Source organism: Meles meles, chromosome 1 (genome assembly GCF_922984935.1).
Source record: "Meles meles chromosome 1, mMelMel3.1 paternal haplotype, whole genome shotgun sequence".
NCBI lineage: Eukaryota > Metazoa > Chordata > Mammalia > Carnivora > Mustelidae > Meles > Meles meles.
The window spans coordinates 45,552,725-45,578,721 of NC_060066.1; the positions used below are offsets into that span (position 1 = coordinate 45,552,725).

Below are 25,997 nucleotides of genomic sequence, written 5' to 3' on the forward strand. Positions count from 1 at the left end.
GATGACTGGACTCCTCTGACCTCAGCTTCCTGATTTTTAAAATGGCAATAGTATCTGTGGCCACATAGTTATTGTGAGGATTCGATCAAAATATATACGTGTGTATACACACACACACACACATATATATACACGCATACACGTGACAGATGTGCATATGTACGTCTGTGTGAACATACACACAAACATACGTCTGTATCTAGCACCAAGTCCTCCTGCTAATATTGTTGCTGTAATTACCTTTTTAATTAAAAAAAATTTTTAAGCCTTTTTTATTTTATTCTCGGTTTTTCAAGTAAGCTCTATACCCAGTGTAGGGCTTGAACTCATGACCTGGAGATTATTCAAGGGTGCAAAGGGAAGAGTTATGGTCTGAGCCCCTGCATAGATATCCTGGCCTCCTTGTGAGTCCTTATGGCAACTTGGCTCAAAAATGATTTCATAGGCATTTGCTGAAATATTATTGAATATTTCTTGATGGGAGGATATGATTGAGTTCAAACTGTAAAACCTTGTTTTAGCTTTGAATGTTTGGAAGAGAAAACCAAATTATAAAGAGGTCGTACTTGACATTAGAATGCACTTCTTGCTCTCTCTGCATTCTTGGGTGAAACTCCTTGCAAAGCCCATCACATAAGTTAGGAGGCAAAACTAAGCAGGAGCACAGTCACACAGAATTGGATATAAGAAAAAAAAATCAGAATAAGGGCACTTTATAACAGAAAACATTGTAACTGTATGAACAAAATTTATGTTTACTTTTTAACTTACAAATTTGTCAACACCATTTCCATCCTGGCTTGTTCCTAGAAGAATTTAAGGTGGCTGACCCATCAAAATTCCTTAGAAGGATGTTTTGGTTTTTGCTCTGTTTTCTAAAGGGCTAAAGCATGAAGAACAATCTATATTTTGACCTAGGAACCTAGAATTGTCATTTCCTAACAGCACACAGTAGGCTGTATTAGTGCTCACGAACTTCCCCTTTCTTCCTGGGATAGAATTCTATGCATACAGTCGTTGTCCTTCTACCTCGCAGCACCTCCTACCACGACAGGTGGAGCAGATGTCCCTCCCCACTGCTACTGGGTTCGACATGGGACTCATCTGGCCACTGGAGAGTTAGCAGGTAAGATGCACACAGTGGTTTCAAGTGAGTCGTGTGACGTGGTCTGGCTGTTTGTGCTGCTGACAGCCAGCAAGAGAAGAAACTCCTCTCCAAGGAGGCACTGGTCCCAACAGGCTACATGAGAAGGTAAGCTGAACCCTACTTTCACCTGGGGAGCACACATCCAGCTGAGGTCACCCAAATCACCATCAACCACAGACCCATGAGAGAAAAAAGACAAATATTCGCAGTGGTAATCACTGAGCTTTGGTGGTTGTCTTGCTGTAAAAATGGACTAATAAATCAGAAGACCTTGGACAAATTGCTTCACTTCTGGAGAAATAAAGATACTAACATCTATCTTATATAAGGTATTAGAATGAAAAAAGACAGTGTTCAAGAAGGCACTTTGAAACCTTTCAAGTACAGTCTGTGTAAATATAGACTATAGTTAGTACTTTGGTTTATTGAAATATCAGATATTTAAAGATTAATTTGTGTCAAAACAATATGTTCAAGTGATGTTTATATATATGCACACTCATATGCATACACACACGTGCATGCATACATATGCTTTACAGAAATTACTGATGCTTTGCAACATGAATTTGTGTATTTCAAATGGATTATTAAAGTAATTATTAAAATGGCACAGTGAAAACAACCTAAAATATTAAGGTTTTAGGCCAATAAGTGTCATAATATATTTCATGCTTCAAAAGTGCCAGCTATGACTTTAATCCCATCATGAAAGGAAATAAAGATCCTTTTCCTGAGATGGACTTTACATATGTTTAGATAGGCTTTAGGGGATCTGGAGAAAATTAGGGTACAAACTAAAGGGTGCCTCCTTTCTTGAAACTGATGGGGACTTCTACAGGTCTCCAGTCCTTGCGCAGGAGGCGACCGAGCTGCTTTCTGCCCTACCCATCGTTCCTCTGTGCTCTGCTGGATGCTGCTGTGGGATTCTGCCGGAAACAACCGGGAGGATCACCACCCTGTTCTTAATACCGTAGGCTCTTTGCCACGTGGTTTCAAACTTATCTGGTACAGGAAAACCATTCCATTACTACTGCTGTTTTATTTGTTTAAAACATATGAAACAACTTGTTTAAAAAATGTCAACGTGAAAATACAAATTGAGTCAGTTTGGAAGGAGAAAAATGACAAAGCTTCATTACCTGGACCACAGGCACTAAACTGAGGGCTTTTAGGGGAGAAGCTGTTGTGTCTCTGGACTCGGCGACTTGATCGTTTTCCAGGCCACTGAATCAACAGGACTTCCGGCTTGGTCGGCCCTTGCCTTGAACAAGAGATACAACATTTAACAACGGCATGTTTCTTGCCTCGAGAAACAGATCTTCAGCTATCAGTCCCAAAGATTTTCTGGTATAGTGAAATGAAAAGTTAGGAGAATTGCTGCTTACCAACATGCTCTAAAGACCCAGAAGACTTGGTTTTATAAATGTATAAATGTGAATCTGAAGGAGAAACTGTGAGCTGTGTATATTCTTTAAAAGTCTGAGTAAAAATTGTATATTAATTTGTGACTTAAGAAAAACATCTTACCTATCTTGAGCAAACCATCAGTGGAAAAAATGTTTTTGGGTGTGCTGATGTATTTAGTTTGAGAACACTTACAGTGTTCAGTCAGTTTTAAGTTTTTTAAGTCAAGGCTATGTATCCATACAATTTTAAAAATTAAATAATCTACACATTCCCCTTTCAAAGAGGGAATGCTTTCAACAAGTGTTAATTTGAGTATTTATCCTCATGTCGGTATATAATATGCTTAAATTGCTATCATTTTATTCTTCAGTTTTAAAATGGATCTATTAACTTCCCACTATGAAAAGCTCAGGTCAAGAGTATATACAAGGAAATATTATAAGGAACTTATTGAAAAACTATTTGAAAGAATCAATTCAACTTGGGAAGCAAGTGTTTGGTCTTTCCCCATTCTTCTATCCTGGTTGGAATACACACATGATAGCTGGAATTCCAGCAACCATCTTGCATCATGAGGCAAACACGAGGATGTACTTAATATGTGAAAAAGGCAGGAGGTCTATGATAAATCTGTAGAGCTGTCAGGTGCTTAGGCTCCCACCACCACACTCTTTTTTTTTTTTTTTTTTAAGATGTATTTATTTATTTATTTGACAGAGAGAGAGAGATCACAAGTAGGCAGAGAAGTAGGCGGTGGTATGGGGTGGGGGAGGAAGCAGGTTCCCTGCTGAGCAGAAGGCCCCATGCGGAGCTCCATCCCAGGACCCTGAGATCATGACCTGAGCCGAAGGCAGAGGCTTAAACCACTGAGCCACCCAGAAGTCCCCACCAAGCTCTTTCATATGATATAATAAAACCTTTTGTGTTTAAGCCACTTTTTTCCTGTTACATATAGCCAATTCTAATACTAATTCAATCGTCCAAAATCTTCCTTTACTATCATTAAGGGAAAATTTCTTTAGCCTCTCTCTAATGCTGATTCCCCCCAAACTCCCTTTTAAGCTGGATTTCATTTTCTCTTTATTTTGGTGAAAAAGAATCTCTAATTGTTTCATAGGAAGGGGTGCACCATGAGAGGCAATTTTTTTTTTTGAATAAATAAACGATCTTAATAGCTTTTTATTTTTTTACGCTCGTTCTCTTTTTTTATTATGTTCAATTATCTAGCATATAGTACATCATTAGATTTTGATACAGTGTTCAAAATTTTGAGATACTGCATATTAAAAAGATACTTTTGAGACACCTGGGTGGCTCAGTCTGTTAAGCATCTTCCTCTGGCTCAGGTCGTGATCTCAGGATCCTGGGATTGAGTCCCGCTTCGGGCTCCTTCTCAGTGGGAGCCTACTTCTCCCTCTGCCTGCCTCTCCCCTTGTTTGTGCTGTCTCTCCTTCTCTGACAAATAAATAAAACCTTTCAAAAAAGAGATACTTTTATTTTATTCTACTTTATTCGTGGTTTTATGGGGTCAAGCGCTTTATTTTTAAAAATTCCTGTATAATTAATGTACAGTGGTGTATATTTTCAGGTGTATAATATAGTGATTCAATAATTCTATGCAGTACTCAGTACTCATCATCATAAGTGTACTCCTAATCTCCTTCACCTATGTCACCTATCCCCCCACTCACTTCCCCTCTGGTAACCATCAGTTTTGTTCTCTATAGTTAAGAGTCTGTGATTTCTGGGCACCTGGATGGCTCAGTCAGTTAAGGGACAGCCTTCAGCTCAGGTCATGATCTCAGGGTTCTGGAATCGAGCCCCACATGGGGCTCCCTGCTCAGCAGGGAGCCTGCTTCTCCCTCACCTCCCCACTTGTGCTCTCTCTCCCTATCTCTCTCTCAAATAAATAAAATCTTTTTTAAAAAAGTCTGTAATGTCTTTTTTATTTTTTAAATTCCACATGAGTGAACTCATATGGCATTTGTCTTTCTCTTACTGACATTTCACTTAACATTATGCTCTCCAGATCCATCCATGTTGCTGAAAATGGCAAGATTTCATTCTTCTTCATGGCTGAATAATATTCCACTGTATGTATATGAATATGTATGTGTGTGTGTGTACACTTCTTTATCCATTCATCTATCAATGGATACTTGGGTTTCATATTTGGCTATTATAAGTAATACTGCAATAATCACAGGGGTGCATTTATCTTCTCAAATTAGTGTTTTCATATTCCTTGGTTAAATACCCAGGAGTGGAATTACTGCATCTTATGGTAATTCCATTTTTAATTTTATGAGGAACCTCCATACTGGTTTCCACAGTGACTGCACCAGTTTGTATTTCCACCAACAGTGCACGAGGGTTTCTTTTCTTCCACATTCTTGCCAACGCTTGTTTCTTGTGTTTTTGATTTTAGTCATGACAGGAGTAAGGTGATACCTCAGTCTAATTCTGATTTTCATTTCACTGATGGTTAGTGAGTTGACCATCTTTTCATGTGTCTGTTGGCCACCTATATGCCGTCTTTGGAGGAATATCTGTTCTTATCTTCTGCCCATTTTTAATTTGATTATTTATTCTTTTGGTGTTGAGTTTTATACATTCTATATATTCTTTATATATTTTGGATATTAACCCTTTGTCAAATATATTACTTGCAAATATCTCCTCCCAATCAGTAGGCTGTCATTTTGTTTCTTTGATTATTCCCTTTGCTGTGCAGAAGCTTATAATCTTACTTGATTATGGTGAATGATTTTTTTTTCCCTTTTTATTAATTTTTTCAGCGTAACAGTATTCATTCTTTTTGCACAACACCCAGTGCTCCATGCAAAACGTGCCCTCCCCATCACCCACCACCTGTTCCCCCAACCTCCCACCCCTGACCCTTCAAAACCCTCAGGTTGCCCCAACCTCCCACCCCTGACCCTTCAAAACCCTCAGGTTGTTTTTCAGAGTCCATAGTCTCTTATGGTTCGCCTCGCCTCCCCAATGTCCATAGCCCGCTCCCCCTCTCCCAATCCCACCCCCCCCAGCAACCCCCAGTTTGTTTTGTGAGATTAAGAGTCATTTATGGTTTGTCTCCCTCCCAATCCCATCTTGTTTCATTTATTCTTCTCCTATCCCCCTACCCCCCCATGTTGCTTCTCCATGTCCTCATATCAGGGAGATCATATGATAGTTGTCTTTCTCCGATTGACTTATTTCACTAAGCATGATACGCTCTAGTTCCATCCACGTCGTCGCAAATGGCAAGATTTCATTTCTTTTGATGGCTGCATAGTATTCCATTGTGTATATAAACCAAAAGACAGCTGACAGAATGGGAGAAGATATTTGCAAACGACATATCAGATAAAGGGCGAGTATCCAAAATCTATAAGGAACTTAGCAAACTCAACACCCAAAGAACAAACAATCCAATCAAGAAATGGGCAGAGGACATGAACAGACATTTCTGCAAAGAAGACATCCAGATGGCCAACAGACACATGAAAAAGTGCTCCACGTCACTCGGCATCAGGGAAATACAAATCAAAACCACAATGAGATATCACCTCACACCAGTCAGAATGGCTAAAATTAACAAGTCAGGAAATGACAGATGTTGGCGAGGATGTGGAGAAAGGGGAACCCTCCTCCACTGTTGGTGGGAATGCAAGCTGGTGCAACCACTCTGGAAAACAGCATGGAGGTTCCTCAAAATGTTGAAAATAGAACTACCCTATGACCCAGCAATTGCACTACTGGGTATTTACCCTAAAGATACAAACATAGTGATCCGAAGGGGCACGTGTACCCGAATGTTTATAGCAGCAATGTCTACAATAGCCAGACTATGGAAAGAACCTAGATGTCCATCAACAGATGAATGGATCATGAATGATTTTTTTTAATATATTGGTGGATTCAAATTGTTAATGTGTTGTTGAGGAATTTTGCATCTGTGTTCTTCAGAGATATTGGCTTATAGTTCTCTTTTATTTTCTTTCATTGTAGTGTCATTGTCTGGTTTTGATATCAGGGTAATGCTGGCATCACAGAATGAATTTGGAAGTTTTCCTTTACTGTTTTTTGGAATACTTTGAGAATAAGTATTAATGATTCTTTAAATGTTTGGTAAAATTTACATGTGAAGCCATCTGGTCTTGGACTTTTGTTTTTGGGGAGTTTTTAATTATTGATTCAATTTCATTGCTGGTAATTGGTCTGTCAAATTCTCCATTTCTTTCTGATTCAGTTTTGGGAGGTTATATGTTTCTAGGAATTTATCCATTTCTTCTAGATTGTACAATTTGTTGCCATATAATTTTTCATAATATTCTCTAATAATCCATGATGTTGGTTGGTATTTCTCCTCTTTCATTTCTGATTTTGAGTCTTATATTTATAATTCTGCCTAAAAGTTTATTAATTTTGTTAATCTTTTCAAAGAACCAACTCCTGGTGTCATTGATCTTTTTGGTTTGTTTTTGTTTTTAGTTTCTATTTCCTTTATTTCTGCTCTAATCTTTATTATTTCTTTCCTTCTACTGGTTTGGGGTTTTATTTATTCTTCCTTTTCTAGCTCCTTTAGTTGTAAGGTTAGTTTATTTGGGATCTTTCTGGCTTCTTGAGGTAGACTCAGCAGGGAGTCTGCTTCTCCCTCTGATCCTCCCCCCTCCTCTCATGCTTTCTCTCTCACTCTCTCTCAAATATGTAAGATCTAAAAAAAAAAAAGAAAGAAAGTTCTAGGTCTTAATTAAGCCCCAATGACTATTTAAAACTTACAAAATTAAGCCCCTCTGGTTTTCAAATCCAAAGGTTATAGGGGTTCATCTTTCCTATGTGAATCCCTTATGTCTGGGGGCACCTATGGGGGGTCTGCTCTTTTCCCTTCTCCATGTTCAGTGTCCATCCCTCCCAGAGACAGTTGTGGGTCTGTTTGGCTTGTGACTACATCTCCACCCTTCCTACCATTTTCAATGGGCCTCTTCCTACATTTAGATGTTGAGAGTCTGTTCTGCTGGTCTTCTGGTCATTTTCCGGGTTATTTACATTGATGTGGGTGTTATTTAGGTGTATCCATAGGACAGTGGGAGCCTAGGATCCTCCTACTGTGTCATCTTCTCCAGAAGTCAGAGTAGAGAGATTTAGGTTGCAAATCACGTTCTCTTCAAATTTTGAAAAGGCTGTTTGATTGCATTCTTGTTTCCAGTGTCATTATTGAGAAAATCTAGTGTTTTCTTTATTCTTTGTATTTGAAATGGTTTTTCTGTCTGGAAGATTTTAGGACACTTCTTCTTGTCTTTGATATTCTGAAATTTCAAAATGCCATGCCTTGGTGTCAGATTTTATGATTTATTGTAATAGGCTCTTGGTCTGTTCTATCAACCTGGAAACTCGGGTCCTTGTTCTGAGAATTATTTCTTAGAAAATTTCTCTTTTTCCTCTTTCTGGAATTACTACTTTTCAAATATTGGGCCTTTTGGACTATCCTATAGTTTATTTTTTTTCTTTCCTATTTTTCATCTCTGTGGAAACGTCATCATACTTTTATCTCCGAATCTTGCTCACAGGTTATTTCTGCAACCATAATTTCCAAGAGCTCTTTATGTGTTTTGAATATTATTATTTTTTAAATAGCATCCTGTCCTTAATTCATAAATGCAATATTTTATCTGCTTTCTCAGAGTACTGATTTTTTTTTTCTTATTTGGAAGCTTTCTTCTGCTCTCTGCATTAAATTTATTTCTCCTAAGTTTCTTTTCTTGTGTTTGACATGTTCTCTTGGTTGTCCCTGCCTATTTCAGAGGAAGGAAACAGGGATGAGTGGAGTGTGTGTGTGTATGTGTGTGTGTGTGTGTGTGTGTGTGGCGGGGGGGTTACAGAGATTGCCAACTTGCAGGCCCTACAGTAGGGTGGCCTGACTTGGCCTATTCATTAGGGGACACAAACTCTTGGTACTTAGTCTTTCTCTTGGGCTGATGAGATCCCACAGTAAAGTGAGAGAAGACTCTCCCAACTAGAGTGTATGAGTCCAGTTGTCAGGGCTTTGGGAGTACAGCATGCTGAATGACTTTCAAATCTCACTGTTCAGTATGGAGACTTTCACTTAATGCCTGTGTTTTAGTATCGTGTCCTGACCGCTGCAGTACCAGTGGTCTATTCCCCTTCTCCAGAAAACACATCTCTAGGCTTCCTCAAAGACTGAGGAGGGACACTTACCCAGTGTTAGATGGAGCTTTCAACAATACATTAGCCCTAAGTTCACCCCCACTGTGCACAGGAAAACCAATTCATGAGCCTCTCTGAGGATCGTGACACCAATTACATTGCATTGTGGCTTCGTACATTGTCTATGTTTTGTCTTTCTCAGAGCTCCAACATCAGTCACTACTACATTCATTTTCTTTCCATATTCCAAGTTTCTACCCCTTTGGTTCATCTATCCTTATCTTTGTACATATATGACTCCTTGTTGTCCAGGCTCTGTTAATGAATTCTTTGAAAGTTTTAGGGAGGAAGGAAAAGAAATCATATGTTTACTCTCCAATCTTTAACTAGACCACCCTATGAATTCTCCTTTGGCATTTAAAAAAGATTAACTTTCTTGCAGCTTTAGCGGTCAGAAGGACAGGTGACTAGAGCAGTTCTCCTTTATGCTCAAGCTAAGGGAATGTAGACTGTCTGAAGTTTTATAATCACCTGCAAGCAAAATTAAGGCCTTCTCTTACTTATACAATAGACAACCATCAAAAGGAGAAAAATAACTTCTAAACCTCGGAAGAATTAGTCATTTCTCTGGATAAAGAAGAACTTTGGAAAATAGAGTAAATTTCAGATTCCATTATAAAAAGAAATTCACATATAATTAAACCGTGTTCCTAGAACTCTGGTTTGTGAAGAAGAGAGGCTTATGTACGAGGACAGGGGCCTCTCGAGGGAAGCTCCAGTGTAACATGATGATTATTCTTGTCATTGGCTATTAGGTACTTTCAGAAGACATGAAATTAAAGTGGCTCTCATTTAGCCAGTATGCCAGGACAGATACAAAGACTGTTGAAGAATACCATCTGAAAAATATCACCTCTGTGGCATTCCAGCGGTATGCATCCCTTCTCTCTGAAATTGCCATTTTCACATGAATAGATACAGACATTCTGCCCAACACTGCATGCCTAACTCATTACTGCAGGATGAGTGATACTGTGTGATTCCTCCCTGGGGTTGATAGCTAGAATAGATAACTCCTCAAAATTTGCTATATTCCAATGAAGTTTTGTATCCCAAGGTTTCATAAATATTAAGCCCCAAAGTAATACTGATGCTTAAGGGGAAGCAAATTATTATAACCCTGGGATTTTTAAGGCTATCTGCAGGTTGCAACTGTTGACTATGCAGGGCATCATGGAACCTTCCTTTATGTTATAAAAAATGGGTGAGTTTCAGGGTACATTGATTTGATCTCTTCTCTCTGACCTTGTTCTAACTCATCTCAAATCTTTACTATATACTGTTATGAGACTAATTTCCCTTAAAACTTGTTTTCATTCCATTTCTCCTTAATTTAAAACCATCAAGACAATCTCTGATCATATGAAATCAAAATGCATCTGTCTAGTTTTTAGACTTGCTAACCTCAGCTGCCAGAAGGGTTGTTCTCACCGTCCCAGGTCCTCATCCTTCGCTGTTCTATATAGCTCCCTTTCCCTGGGATTCCCTTTCATTCAGTTTCATATATTTAACATGCAGTTGTGCCAGGTACAGGGAAACAAGAAAAAGCCCTTTTCATTTAGAAACAAAGTCTCGGGTACCTGGGTGGTTCAGTTAAAGCCTCTGCCTTCAGCTCAGGTCATGATCACAAGGACTGAGTTTATAGGTAAGTCTAAGTAGATGGTACTGAGGAAGTTCACAGTGTTGGAGTGGGAGGTATAAAGTCCTAGTCTGAGAGCAGTGTTGTCCAAGCAGTGACCAAACAAATGAGGAAGAGCCAGCCAGAAGGAAGAAGATGGGTACTATGGCATGGGTGAGGAAATCCCATCCTTCCAAGGAGAATATCCTCTACCTTTAAATCTACCCTAAAGATCCCATTCAAGTCTTATCTCCTCTAAGGCTTATTTACTGATCTCTTGTCTAATACCATGGGAAAAAGACAGCCATCTTTCCTGTCCTGTTTTTTTCTCCACTGGTGAGGGCCCCTGGGGCTCTCCTAACTTTGGTTTCTTGTGGCCATCTGATTGCTAGATGGCGTAGGGAGAGGAGACACAGTAATTTTAAGCATGAGCCTAATTCCCACTCTTCAGGCAGGGTCACTAGACACTTCAAGTTGGATCTATGGGAACCAACCCCTAGCAGAAACTAGCTTTTTATTTATTTTTTAATGAAAACCTCCCTGAGAAGAGTATCGTGGATTTGGGGTAAGATCTGGGAATCCCTGGGTACTTTAGTCAAAGACCATAAGTTGCATCAGACCCGTAATAGTTCTCATTCCTCCAAGCTCTGTTTGAGCTGGAAGCCTAGAAATAAAATACTCATTAGTCCTCTAGTGTCTTCCACTTTCATCAAGTTCTGCATTATCACACGCCTTCTCATCAAACACAGCTGCTATGCAGCTGTCGGCAGTTTTCACAGGAGGCCAAGGCTCGCCTGTGGCCTGACACGGAGAGCAGCTATCTGTCATATATTCACTATATGGCAGTGAATGCAGAACTCAAGCCGGCAGGAGATGACTGCAGAAAAAACCCAAAGTGCCGGTGAGGAAAGGAAGCACAGTGCTTTTACAGGCCTCTGCTCAGGTGACAAATAATTGATTCTGAAAAGGGAGAATCCACTTCACATCAAGAAAATCTAAACAAAACAGAGAAATCAACTGCATTTTCCTATGTGGAACACAAAATCAATTTCATTGTGTCTCAAGATGTTTAGTTATCTTCTGCTCAAACTTGAGGCACAGGGTTGTTGCTTTTCTAAAGCTATCTGTTATGCCTGCCATTTGATAACAGAATCACTCAAGGCACTGAAAATAAGTTTATAATGTAGAAATGCGGCCCAGATCCACTGCACAGTGCAGACCCACGTTCATCAGCTGCACGAGCTCATTAGATTTGAGATTAGAGGCTCTTTTGTTAGAATTTGCTGGTGCTCACTCATTTTGACGTTGTAAACACATGTTTGAAAATTCCACTGTTTTTCTGAGATGTCCTAATAATTACGTATCCATTAGTTTGTTTAGAAAAATTGGCCCTACTGAGCAGTCTGTTATCAGCCTGTTCAAAAAAGTTCCTGTGCAGTTCTCTCTAATTTAAAATGCAAAAGTTAGATGGTCATATGTGTTGGTTTGAAGTAACACATGCAAAATATGTTGCATAAGCCAGAGTTTTGCCAAGCCCTTCTCTAGCTTGCAAGGTGTAAACAATGGCAACTCAAGAAAGTACCAACTGCTGGTTAGAATAATTTTGATGTCTGCTTTACACAGCTCTAATTCAGGTTCCTCTTTAGCATTAACACCCTTATTTACATAGCCCTTATAATAGCATTACTTACCCTCTCAGTGATATTAATTGGTGGTCTTGAATTTTGAAATCTTTCCCTACCATTCACTTTTTATTTCCTTCAATAAATAGGCTGATTTTATGCCCAAGTCTCTAGGTACATCCCGGTTGACTTAGACTCTAAGTCTCTACCATTTCCACATTTTCACATAATACTCATTTGCAAGATGAGCCCAAATATCACCAGAAAATTCCGTGAATTTGTCTTCCTTCTCTCTATCTGCGATCTTTTACTCTTCCTAAATCCTTGGCACCTTATTTCCTCTTCTGTATGATATGTATCACTTTGCATCTTACATCACAGTTTTACTCTTTATGTCTTAGTAGACTTTAGCCTGCTGAAGAGTCAGGACTATGTAAAATGTATCTGTATTTTAAAGTCTTCTCCATCTACTAAATTTGCAATTTAAATTTGAATAAATGATGGAGAGTAAAAATAGAATGGTTGCTTTTAGAGGCAGATACAAGGCGAGTACCCAAAGGAAGTTCCTGTTATTCTCTTTAAATTTATTAATTCTCATTTTTAGTTTTCACTAGCTTAATCGTAATGCCCCTCAACTGTTCTTTCATCATCGCTAGAGATATATGAAAATATTTAACTTGCCTTTCTTGACGGGTTTGTTCCTCAGTAGTTTCCATGGCACATTCCAGAGAATTCTGGAGAGACTGCAGCTGATTCAAGGTCTCCTTCAATAAAAATCGAGTTACAAATTGTTCCAAATTAGAGGCCTCTTGGTAGTCCTAAGGATGACAGAGCAAAGGCAATTAGAAGTATGGTAAGGAAGAATATCCAGGAGTGCTTTTCCCCCACGTACCCCTCAATTTCAGATTAATCTTCGAGGAGAAACCAGGGACAGAAGACATGTTGACCATGGAGGTGGAGGCAGCGCTCTACCCGCCCACCAGAAGTTGAGTATCAGAGCTGCAGAGGTAACAGGAATATCTAGCTCATCTCCCAGTGCACCTGCCTCAATGTTAGGAAAAAGGAAAAAACCCACTGGAATTATGGAACAGACATTGGTAGAAAAGGAAAAGAATATTATCTGGTGAAGAAGGTTGGTAAGTGATTAACTCAGAGTCTGTTCTATGCTTCATTTAAGTAATGACGATGCCACTGTTTATTTTTTCTGTTATCAACTAAATGTAGTCACGTTTCAGCAATTGGCTTAGTTCCTTCTTGATGTATTTATTATGCCTGCTCTGTATTATACTGAAGCCAAAGGAAATTATGTGTAGTTATCCCCCAATTCAGAAAATGTTAAGCATGGAATATTTAAACAGTTTACTAAATCTGCTTCTGTCCCTCCCTCAGGAACTTACCTGAGCCTCATTTGCATCAGACTTAGCCACAAAAGCACCACAGCTTCAAACAGCCCCAAGTCTACCAGTGATCATCACAAACACCATAGCTATACTTGCAGAGTTTAGTCTCAGGAGACAGGTGGGCTGTGCATGGTGCTATGCTGTTCTTGTCTTCTATAGTCTCAGAGAGAACCAAGACAGAAAACAAAAGCAGGCTGGCATGGAAGAGGTGTCAGAGCACTCGTTCAGGTCATGAGACCAGCCAGCCCCACCTGATTTTCCAGAGTATTGGGTGGGGATGATAAATACGAGTTCAGCTAAGAAACACATTGATCTAGCTCTGTCCCTAAATGATTTTTTTTTTCATGGATGAAAATATAAAACCAAAGGAATAACAGTGACAAGATAATGCTGGAGGTTATGATGTGCTGGGGACTCTCAGGTCATGGTTGTAAACAGAAAACGAAGACATAATTATTTAATCTTTCTGGGTCCTAGTTTTCTCATTTACAAATCAGACGATAACTCGGGCATACAGTCCAACTCAAAAATACACTGTGTTTCTATCAACCCTAAATTAGGACATAACGGATCGTGGCCTACTGACAGAAATCACTTTGGGATTTTTCTTCTGGTGCCCCAATCACCTAATGCCATAGAAATCCTCCTTTTGTTTCTACTTTGAAATCATGAAATGTTTCGATCATCGGTTTAAGTCCATTCTTATAGATGAACACAGGGAATTCTCTTATCTATCATATCTAATGATCTGACTTAAACTTAAAATTGTAATGCCTTTAAACTCCACCTAAGAAACTAACCACAAGCCAAAACGTTAGATGCTTAAAATAACCTAAGGATTTCTGTGAGTTAATTCAAGGTAAACATAACCAAATATTTAATTTCATCAAATAGCTTGCTACTTAATAGCAATAAAAACGTCAAAAAATTATTCCTCAGTATGTTTTTAAATTGAGGAAAGATTTTCTTTCTTTCTTTTAAAGATTTTATTTATTTATTTGACAGACAGAGATCACAAGTTAGGCAGAGAGGCAGGCAGAGAGAGGAGGGGAAGCCGACTTCCTGCCGAGCAGAGAGCCCAATGCAAGGCTTGCTGCGAGACTCTATCCCAGGACCCCGGGATCATGACCTGAGCCGAAGGCAGAGGCTTTAACCCACTGAGCCACCCAGGTGCCCGAGGAAAGCTTTCTTTTGAAAAGAAAATGTGTGACAGAAAAAATGGTGTGCCTGATTTTTTCCCCAGCCATTCGCATTTTGTGAAAGCATATTTTTAAAATAAAATTCATTAAAGAAATAAAAATATAAAATGTGTTAAAATGTCAAGACAACATATTAGTGTAGGCAGAGATGATGCTAATTACATTTGCATCTCGGTATACCCTGTGACTACAGAGAATGATAAAGTTTTACACCTGTTTGTAGTGGGCCTGGGAAGTAAAGAAAGCATACATTCACCGAACATTCTCACATTAGCCTCACTCTTTTCTCAGTTAAATGTTAAGTATTTGTCATGTCAAAACTAAAGAACTAATTGCTTATCATCGCAATTAGATTTTAGCTTCCTAGACTCAAAGGTCATGCCTTATATTTCTGTGTGTCTCATGGTGCCCATACCAGATGTGCACTCAATACTTGATTGCAGAGAAACTCCTAAGCCTAAAAATGTAATTGGCTTGACTATTGTGGTCTTACATATCAAGATTTCGGTGATGCCAAAGTTCAATATTTAAGGACAGTTAAAATCCAACAATTGACGACTCTGTGGCAGCAAATTTTTCTTCCACCAAAACTTCTCTCTTACTCTGATAGGACTTTGCTATGCTCGTTAGTGATTCTTCAGATAATATTAAAAGATAGCACAACCAGCTAGTATGCTGGACAGAATCACTGATGCTTGGACACTGAGAGGGGTGGCGGGCGGGATTAAGGTTTTGGGGCATTCAGTTTTTGGAGTCAATATGAAGATGGGCTATTATGTGTTACTTCTTGATCCTAAGGAGAAAAAAAGAGCTTGTTTTCTAATGTTCCTGTTCATACTTCCAGACTCCGTTCACGGCACTGTCTCTGTAGTGTCTCTCCTTTTCTTGAGCCACCATTTGGCTTCATAGGATTAAGCACATACGTCTTTTCCCTTCTCTGAGCTTCCAGCCAACGTGCAGAATTTATTATTGTAATCTGCTGTCTACTTGCCCATCTCCCTCATCCTAGGCCAACTCTTTTAATATAGGAAATTTATCTTGTGATCATCTCTGCCTCCAGAAAGCCCAGCTCCATAAACGGAGTAGCTGCCCCATAAATACTTAAAGGGTATGGGAGCTGCAGGTGTGAGGAGGGGAAATTCAAGTACCAGAGGGTGCGTCTGAGCTCCAGAAACTGCTCTTGCCTTCCCCCAGACACCAGCTGCCTCCCTCTGCCCGAGCCCTTGCTGATGGCAGACACTGCTGTCCAGCTTGCCTGGTCATGTGGGCTCGGCAATAAATGGAAATAAAGCTTTGTTCTTAACAGACTGTTTGTCCTCATTTCATTTTCTGGACCATTTGTTAGCCTTCTTCCCTTCCCTTAATCTGAATCCCAAGGTTTAGGACTGCAGACCCAGGTGGCATGAATCCAATCTTCCTTCCCTTCTCTCAGATGTGCAGCAGATGTTCCTTTGGAAGGCAGTGGCAAAAGAAGCAGATGGAAAATTAAATAGATAACAAGCTGGAAAATGTCAAAGCATGGCCCTTTCTATTCTCAACGAATGTGTTGGTTCTGCAGGTACAAAAAGGGATCTTTGCATGCTGAACTCCCCAAAGGCTTAAAACACATGTTCCTGCAAGCAATATCTAGAGTTTGAGAGACTGGCAGAAAGAACATCCACTGGTCTACTAAAGCAGTAAAAAACAAAACAAAACAAAACAACACAGTACCTGATATCCAGATTCTGCCCCTTTTTTCAGAAACAGTTTAATCCTTTCATGTCCATTAAAAAGGGTATGGGCAAATGAAGACTAATAATATATTCCTCAGATCCCAATAACGTTCATTCATATCATTGATAATTGTCAGTTAAATTAATCTTTACGTGGAAATTGTTGACTAGCATTAATAATTCTGTTTGTGCCTTTGGAAAGCCCAAGTGTGAACCTTTCGATCTGCTATTTCTTTTGTATGGAGCTGGAACAGGGTGAGGATTCATTCGAGTAAAAACCCCAGCATTAGAAGCAGAGCCCTTTGAAAGTCAGGTTTCTTAGGACCTTGCCTGTGCATCCTAATTGTCAGATCATTTCTCAAAAAGCAAGCTCCTGCCCATCTGTGTAACGGAAGAGTGGTGATCCCGGCTATTAAAGAACTATGAATCATCTGAGTTAATTAGGAAAATCAGAGCATCAGTCTTCCCTGTTTGTATTTGCCCTACTTGAAAATTAATCAAGTCTGTGACATCCAGTCTCAGCATCTTCTTGTTTATGAGCTCAGATGCAATCGCATTTAGCAGGGGGTACTGCTTCTAACTGCCGTTTGATCTAAGCCCCTGCAGCTTTCCCTGTTCCTCTGTGAGACAGCTGCGCTGGCTTTTAGAACAGGAGAAAATTCACTTTTACAAAGATAAGGTTATTTTTTTTTCCCTAGTCTTCCCCAAACTGTTACTTTTTAAAAATAATAACTGCCTTTCACTGCTTTATCTATGTCCTATTTCTAGTAAACATTCTTAGACTTTCATTTTAAATGACCTCTCTTTTAAGCTGGGAGAATACTGTATCAAATTAAAGCCTTAAAAAAAAAAAAAAGAAAGAACTGGTCCTTAATTTACTCTTAAGAATGGACTGAGGTTAATTACAGATACGTGGTTAGAAATTTTAGACAGCAGTTCAAGAAATTAAGGTATTTTCACGCTGCAGATTCCCAAGGATTACAGGAATTACAGATTTTAAGGTCAGTGAAAGGAAACAAGGCTCTAGTTCTGGAATAAAATGTTATTAAATTACCAATAAATTGAAATAATATTTTTAAAGATTTTATTTATTAATTTGCAAGAGAGACAGGAAGAGAGGGAACACAAACAGGGGAAGGGAGAGAGGGAGTGGGAGAAGCAGGCTTCCCCTGAGCAGGGAGCCCAATGTGAGGCTCGATCCTAGGACCCTGGGATCATGACCTGAGTTGAAAGCAGATGCTTAACAACTGAGCCACCCAGGTGCGCCCTTTTTATTTCACTTTAAGATTTTAAATTGAAATAATTTCTAAGCCCTATGTTGAGATATTCTGTAGTTTGAAATCAGAAAATACTTTAGAGAGGGGTTCTATCATTTAAGAACTTTACATTGACAAACTCCACTGTAGGGAGCTCATCCTTCATTTGTGAAAGACTGATTTCATGTAGTTTTTTTTTTTTTTTCCCCCCTCTGGCTCCACTTACTGCTCTGTTTTATACCAGGAGACTCTAACAAGAACATACGGCCCCTTGAATGTCTTTGCCTAAAGAATACTCCCATTCTGTTCAGAACTAATCTTCAAACAAGTGGAAAATTGGCAAAAAAACCCCAAACAAAAAACCCTGGATTTTAATGTGGAAATATAAACAGAGCAAGCCCAAATTTGAGGGTTAATAGCTAAGAGATGAAGACCTGGTTCTATTTATCACATCTAATAACACAGTGTGGTGATTAAGAATCTGGGCTTGAGGGGCGCCTGGGTGGCTCAGTGGGTTAAAGCCTCTGCCTTCGGCTCAGGTCATGATCCCAGGGTTCTGGGATCGAGCCCCGCATCGGGCTCTCTGCTCGGCAGGGAGCCTGCTTCCTCCTCTCTCTCTCTGCCTGCCTCTCTGCCTACTTGTAATTTCTGTCTTTCAAATAAATAAATAAAATCTTTAAAAAAAAAAAAAAGAATCTGGGCTTGAAGACAGTGACACAGTTATACATATATTCTAATCAGTGTTTATGCTACTCAACAGCAGTGTGAGCTTGGAGAACTTTTCAACCTAAGTCCTCGTTTCCCTAACTATAGGTAAGAACAGTGGGACTCTCATAAACTTGTAAGGATTGAATGAAATACAACCTGTAAAGCACATGGTATGATGTCTACCTTATAGTTTCTGATAAATATTCATCATTGCTATCAGCCCACTGGAGGAAGGATATTACAAAATGTAATGAACAGATAAGTGGCTCAAAATTCACAAGGCTTGAATGCTGTGGTAACAGTTTACTTCAGAATTTGCTAGTATAAATATATGCTGGTGTTCAGTGTGTAACAGGTTCTTCACAAATATTAAATTTTGGAGTTCCTTCTATATATATTTCATTTTTTAAAAAGATTGGTTGGTTGGTTTATGTATGTATGTATGTATTTGAGAGTGAGCGAGTATGTGCGGGCAGAAGGAGAGGAAGAGAGAAACCCAAGCAGACCCTTTGCTAAGCAGGAAGCTCCATGTGGGGCTCGATCTCACCACCTTGAGGATTAGACCTCAGCCAAAACCAAAGTTGGACACTAAACCAACTATGCCACGCAGGTGCCCCTTTATATATTTTTATTGCACATTTCCTACCTTGCTTCTTCAGAAAGGTATAACTTTTACACACATATTTCTTACTATACTGAAGGTGTGACCCATGGGATTCAGTCCTTGAGAAGGTCAGTTAGAAATGTGTTCAACTGCAAAACTAATTAAAAAGTTTTCTATTCTTATTTCTCAGCAAAGGTAGTACAGGAGACCCAATTTATACATCTCAGCTACTTCTTACCTTCCCCTTTATTGCCTGTGCTTCCTATATGCCATATGCCATAACCTCTTCCATGGCATTTCATTTTCCAGAACCTTCTCAAAGTTCCTTCTCAGTCTTTAATTTCATCTTATTTCCTTTTGCTCTTTTGTCTCCCAGGTCTTCATATATATATTGGCTAAGATTTCTTCCTTCTCCTCAAGCCACTGTAAATTCTGGTTCTATTCATCTAGACCCATTCTCTTATTCTGCATCACAGAAGTGTAGAAACTAGAAAAACATAGTTACAGGAGGATTTGGGGAAGATGGCCATGTGGGGGGCATAGCTTTCGAAACTGCTGGAATCCTCTCATAGACAGACAAAACAGATAAAAACAGCAAAAAACCCCCGCAGACAACAAACACAACAAAACTAGATTTCAAGGTAACATCATGAAACTCAAATTACAAGTGGATAAGAACTAAATCACTGACAGCCACAAGATCTGTACTGGATGGCACCACCGGATATATGGGAAGAAACAAAGGGAAGTAATGGGATATATGACAGGCCGGAAGTCAAGAGAATTCTAAAACAGCCAACAAATATTCACTAGAAAGCACAAATGGCAGGGCGCCTGGGTGGCTCAGTGGGTTAAGCCACTGCCTTCGGCTCAGGTCATGATCTCGGGGTCCTGAGATCGAGTCCCGCATCAGGCTCTCTGCTCGGCAGGGAGCCTGCTTCCCTCTCTCTCTCTCTGCCTGCCTCTCTGTCTGCTTGTGATCTCTCTCTGTCAAATAAATAAATAAAATCTTTAAAAAAAAAAAAAAAAAAGAAAGCACAAATGGCTAACTGGAGAACATCAGCTAAACCCAAAAAGATATTTATCCAAAACTGGATGAATATACACAGCCTAGTAAAGCCTACAGGGATGGAAACCATGGAGGCCCTGTGATCTCCATTTTTTAAAAATTAATTAATTAATTAATTTATAGCACAAGCAGGGGGAGGGCAGCGGGAGAGAAAGAAAGAGAATCCCAAGCAGCCTCTGCACTGAACCCAATGTGGGGCTCGATTTTATGACCCTGAGATTATGACCTCAGGTAAAATCAAGAGTCTACGGCTCAGCCAACTCAACAAACCAAGGACACTGACCCCGTGAACTCTTAAATTCAACTAGCTAATACTGTATGCGAGGAGGGCTCCACACTGAAGGGAAACTGCTGGGAGTCAAATCAAAACTGAGCAGGACATGGTCACAGAGATAAAGAAAAGAAGATTCAGTTAAAAGTAGGGGATGGGCATAGAGCCAGGAACTCTCAGAGTGAAAGTCACTGTATTTTTTTAATACCACAAGACAACCACCTACAAGGGAGCTCTGTGAAGCTAGAAAAAATATTCTGAATACAGCCATCTTTGAAAAATTCAGGGAAATTAGTATTTTTTAAAATCGGGTAACAGAAAACTATTAAAGTTAAATTCTATATATTGTTATAAGAGAAAGGATATTGAAGGCAGAACACCATTCCTGCAGACAATGAAAGCACACCAGAAAGACAAAGCTCACAAAACAGATCAAACGTATAACCAAGTATTTTAAAATGAGCTAAAAGACATTGAGAAAAGAAACTGAAGATAGGAAAGAACAACATGAATGAGAGATTAGCTCGAAATAAGGTGACAAAATTCAGACAAGAGTTAGAGAAGGAAATTATTTCAGAAATGAAATCTAAATTCGAAGGAACACAAGAACACATACACATTACAGGACCTCAACAAATGAAAATGAAAAAGTGGCAGTCCTTAAAAATCAAAAGGAAATAAAGAAAAGTAAAAAGACTGGAGAAGGCATAACAAATATTGTAGACAAGGAATACTCAACACATTTATAATACAGTTTTAAAGAGGTAGAGAAACCATCAACAGAACAATACCAATACTAGAAGCCGTTATTCCAGAAAGAAAAGTAAAAAGACTGGAGAAGGCATAACAAATATTGTAGACAAGGAATACTCAACACATTTATAATACAGTTTTAAAGAGGTAGAGAAACCATCAACAGAACAATACCAATACTAGAAGCCGTTATTCCAGAATGCTTTTCTGAAATATAAAGATTGAAACTAGGTATGCAAAGTGTGAAAAATGAAATAAAATGAAGTCACTTGTATCATTTTAGAATGCAGCCAGGAGGTCATCAAGCCTTACACATGACCTCACTGGTAGAACCATGAACGTTTTATTTATTTTTTTAGAACCATGAACTTTTAAATTGGGCCAAAGCACAGATAAGGACTCTGCAAGAACACCAGTCACTTGCCACAGTAAGAGACTTTTGCTTAGTGATAGCCTTAGCAACTAATTACGTTTAGGCAAGGTTAGTATTCTGTCCCCATCAGCAACCAAAATTCTTTGTAAACAACTTACAGGGGCATTCTCTTTTTGTCTTCAAAAATCCCTGATTTTTGCTCCCCAGTGAGACACTATTTGGATTATTGCCCATATCTGTGTACCTCAAATGGCAATTCTATGTTCCCAAATAAATGCTTTTGCTTAATTCCTGCCTCTTGGCAATTTTCAGATTGAAAAAAAGCACACCACATACCTAAGAAAATCAACTCAGAACCAACATCAAGACATATTTCTATAAAATTTTTGGGTTTTAAAAGACAAAGAAAAAATTCCTTGTGTACTTAGACATAAAGAGCAAATGGCTTATGGGGCAAAAACAAAACAGAAACTTAAAAACTGGATTATCATGAGACTTTCCTAAAGAAAACTTTTTCTGTCAGAAGAATATGAATTGGGGGCACCTGGGTGGCTCAGTGGGTTAAAGCCTCTGCATTCTGCTCAGGACATGATCCCGGGGTCCTGGGATCGAGCCTCGAACTGGGCTCTCTGCTCAGCAAGGAGCCTGCTTCTACCTCTCTCTCTCGCTCTCTGCCCGCTGAATAAATAAATAAAATCTGGGGAAAAAAAAAAAAGAACGTGAATTGAACCATGAGAAGGCAATCAGCAAAATCTAGACCATGAGCACCTCTCTAAACGACTGCTGAGTAACCCGTAAATTAAAAGACGTGTTAACACACATAAAAATGGGCACGACTAAACTATAGTTTTTAGAGATGAACATTTGTGTGATGAAACCACAATAAGATGCAAGGAAATGATTACTAGAGGAATCTGTTTAGTCATTGTATCAAGGGGGAGAGAAGATAATTAGAACAAGGCATATGGAAGGGCGGGGAAGGCTGGTAGGTTTGTTTAGTTTCTTGATCTGGGTGGTGGTTTAAAAAGTGTTTTGCCTATAATCATTAAGTTCTACACGTGATTTGTGTGACTTTCCTCCTTTTCATTTTATTTTTACAGAAGTTAAGATACGTGTAGGAGCTATCCTGGTAGAGATACACTATCCTCATATTTTTGAGACACTGTGGGAGTAGACGGATAAGGGCTATAAAATACAGGAGTCTTTGGCAGGCAGTGGGACAAGAAAATCTGTAAACACTTCCAAATTAGTAATTTTTATCACCTCTCATATACTATCTTCTCAACTGCTAGCCTGTGTTTTTCTGGAGTGTAACATAGAACCAAATGTTAATTTTTTTTCAGCATGAAGAGCACAGAGCTATATTTACACATAATTTGGGCTAAATTTATGTTTGTTGATAATAAAATATCAAAATTTCTTCCCCTAAATATGCGGCTTTCCACCTTATTGCTCACATACTTTTCTCTGAACAACATTTTAAGTACCTACTACCTCAAGGGTAACACACACTTGTAATTTGACTCCTCCTAACCAGCGTATGCGTCAGATGGATAGTTCTATTTTAACCACAATCTTAAAATATGTTGAGTTAGTATGTCTGAGTTACTGAATTTGTCAGAGACAAATACATCTTCAAAACATCATTTATGATCTTTCAACTTTCAAAGACATATCCTTGTCTTTGATCTAAACAAACCCTATGACATTGGAATAATCAAGTACTAAAGTATTAGGAGCACTTCCAAACAGCATAGTGTATGGGAAAGTAGTAGATACTTGATACATATGAGCATGGACACATTTTTGGATTTAATTTGCCTTTATGGCTCACTTATGAATAAAATACCAAAACATTCCAGTAAATTTTTTTGTTCAGGAAAAAAATATTCCTGGGAATAGTAACTTCTTCAGAATAACAAAGAGGCATGGATTTTTGCCAGTCAGTCTTAAAAAATAAAAATATTATATTTCATCAAATATGAAGTACCATTAATTATGAAATGTATTTTTTTATATTTTATATACCACTAGGAAATAAAAATACCTGCAATTCAGTTTTACACACCATTAAGTACAAGATGCATCCCAATTTCATACATTAAAATGTAAAAATGGATGCATCTTAGAAATTGATGAAATAAGGGGTTTTGCTACATTTCAATATGGCAATGACTAACAACAAGAAATAGACAATCTCTTCGTACCCATAATTTCATACTTTTATGTCTTTGACATTTAAAAAAATTATATTTAATGATTTTATTTATTTGAGAGAGAGAGTGCATACATGCTCAGGGGAGGGGGTTGAGGGCAGAGGGAAAAGCAGACTCCACTGTTGAGCAGGGACCACAAGCTGGGGTTCAATCCCAGGACCCTGAGATCATGATCTGAGTTGAAGGCAGCTGCTTACCTGATTGAGCCACCCAAGCACCCCGCTCACATTTTAAAGTCTGGAATGTTATACTGAGAGACAATACTGAACATTTCTATGTGTTCAAGAAAATGACAGGTCAATGTAAGAAGAAACTGGGTATGAGCTGAAATCATAGCTATGGTATGCCTTTCTTAAAATTGGGTCTGTGCCAAGGTCTTATGGCTTGCTTTAGAAATATCTAGATAGGCTTACTCAAAATCTTCATTTGCATCCTGAAGAGTAAGTTAAGCATTCATGGTGGAAGTGTTTCTATGGTACAAAGAAACTACAATAATGCAGCTTGCTGTCACATGCACAAACATCCGGGGTGGATTACAAATAGTAAAGACCCCCTAATTTCTAGGTGATTAACGACATACAGCACATGGGAAACTATACAGGGAACACACATAAGAGTGGATTATAAAAATCTGCCTATATTCTCCTTTGTAAAAAGGTCTTCTAGATGATTACACAGATTATTTACAATCAGTTCTGAATATCTTATTTTCAAACTGGTAAATTGGAAGGTAATATTTACATTAGAAATCTCCTGAAACCTCCACTTTTGGCAACGGAATTTGTTAAACTTCCTAAAAAACACTTCTTTTCAAACATATTAAAGTATGACAAGTATTTTAAATGCATAGCAGAGCTTCTAAGAAAGAAAAGAAAACAAAACAAAACCCCAGCAATGCCCAAAATGAACAGGAAACAGACACACAGATTATAATGCTGTAATCTAGCACCAAAATCCTTTTTATCCTGTAAGCATTTTCTTGAGCCAGAAGCTTCAAGTTTCAGATTATAATTTTGGGGGGAGATGAGATGAGCCAAAATGAAGAGATGGAATGGAACACACAAAGGAACATTATCCATAAACAAAGAAAGATGGCAAATTGTCTCAGGCTTAGTTATGGGTACAAAAAATTATTGAACGCTTATTAACCAAAACTTGGTCCAATCAGAGCTGGACATTCAATTCCTTTAGCTGCATGATGCAGGGGATCCCTAAACTGAGAGACTCACTTAAAATAGTTCTCTATTAGTAATATCCTGGGGCACCTGTCATAAACCAAAAAATATATTCTTTAGGAAATATATCATCAAACCACATTTCTCAGAATACCCAATGTTCACAGCTAAAAAATTTCCATCTAACATGTATCCATATTGCACAAAGAATAAAAGAATCATAAAAAAGAGTTCATAGAAACATGCTTCAGTGCTCAAAGAAATAAAAAAAAAGTAACTGAAACATGAGAAAGGAAATAGAGACTATAACAGAAGGCCAGGCAGATTTCAAAAGAAGCAATGTGAACTTGAAAAAAAAAAAAAGACTGAAATGCTCAAAAGAGAGATTAAATATCAGATTAGATATAGATAAGGAGAGAATTAGGGAACTTGAATATAAATCTGAAGTAATTATCCAAATAGAAGCACAAAGATGGACAATATGTGATAGAAGAGATAGAGAAAATGAGAGGGCCTAATCTTCCAGAGAGTTCTCAGAGGTGAAGAAAGAGGCCACAGCTGACACTTGTGCAGCATTGAACAAAGCTATGGATCTCAGATTCAGGAAACACAGCAGACGCAAGTAGCATGAATAAAAAAGAAATTAGCACTTAGATGCAACTTCTTAAATAAGAGTACTAATATTTTTTTTCTCTTCCCTCTTGAGAAACCTGAAGCTGAAACAACATGAATGAACCCTTGTTCCAACTCCCTCTGGACATGTGGCTGTTACCCCTGGTAGACGTGCTCCTCCACCTGCCATCAGGCAGAGAAGTGGTAGTCATAGACTCTCTCATCTTTCGAGTTCACCACAAATATGTGGTGAATCTTTCTCAAAGTCCCTTAAACTCCAAAGTGCAAGTGATCAATATTCTGCATGGGTCCTTTGAAGTCCTCCACTAGCTTGGACAAATCATCTGAGACTGCACTTTAGAACTTTCAGCAAATAAAGAGGTTTCAGTGATTTTTCATAGGCTATATTGGACTTTCCTCTGCTCCCTTTTGAAGTTACTGATCCTATATTTTTGCCCTTTTTATCTATTATTTGTTCTGGTTTTTCCTTCTTGATTTATAGAACTCTTTTAAATGTTCTTAATACCAATATTTGACGGCTGAGTTTGACAATTACATTTTCCTGTTTTTCATTTTCTTTTCAAATTCTAAGCCCTATCTTTTGAATTAAAGATGCTCCTGATT

General features: G+C 38.6%; 1 protein-coding gene across 1 annotated transcript in view; it reads right to left on the minus strand.

Annotated features, from left to right (window-relative positions):
• NECAB1 (N-terminal EF-hand calcium binding protein 1) overlaps positions 1 to 25,997 on the minus strand; it is a 201,341-nt gene that overhangs the window by 43,696 nt on the left and 131,648 nt on the right. Inside the window, exons 6-7 of the mRNA XM_045981674.1 lie at positions 12,707 to 12,843; positions 2,290 to 2,411 (exon numbers count right to left, since the gene is read on the minus strand). Of these exons, the coding sequence (XP_045837630.1) occupies positions 2,290 to 2,411; positions 12,707 to 12,843 (259 nt within the window). The remainder of the gene's footprint in view (positions 1 to 2,289; positions 2,412 to 12,706; positions 12,844 to 25,997) is intronic.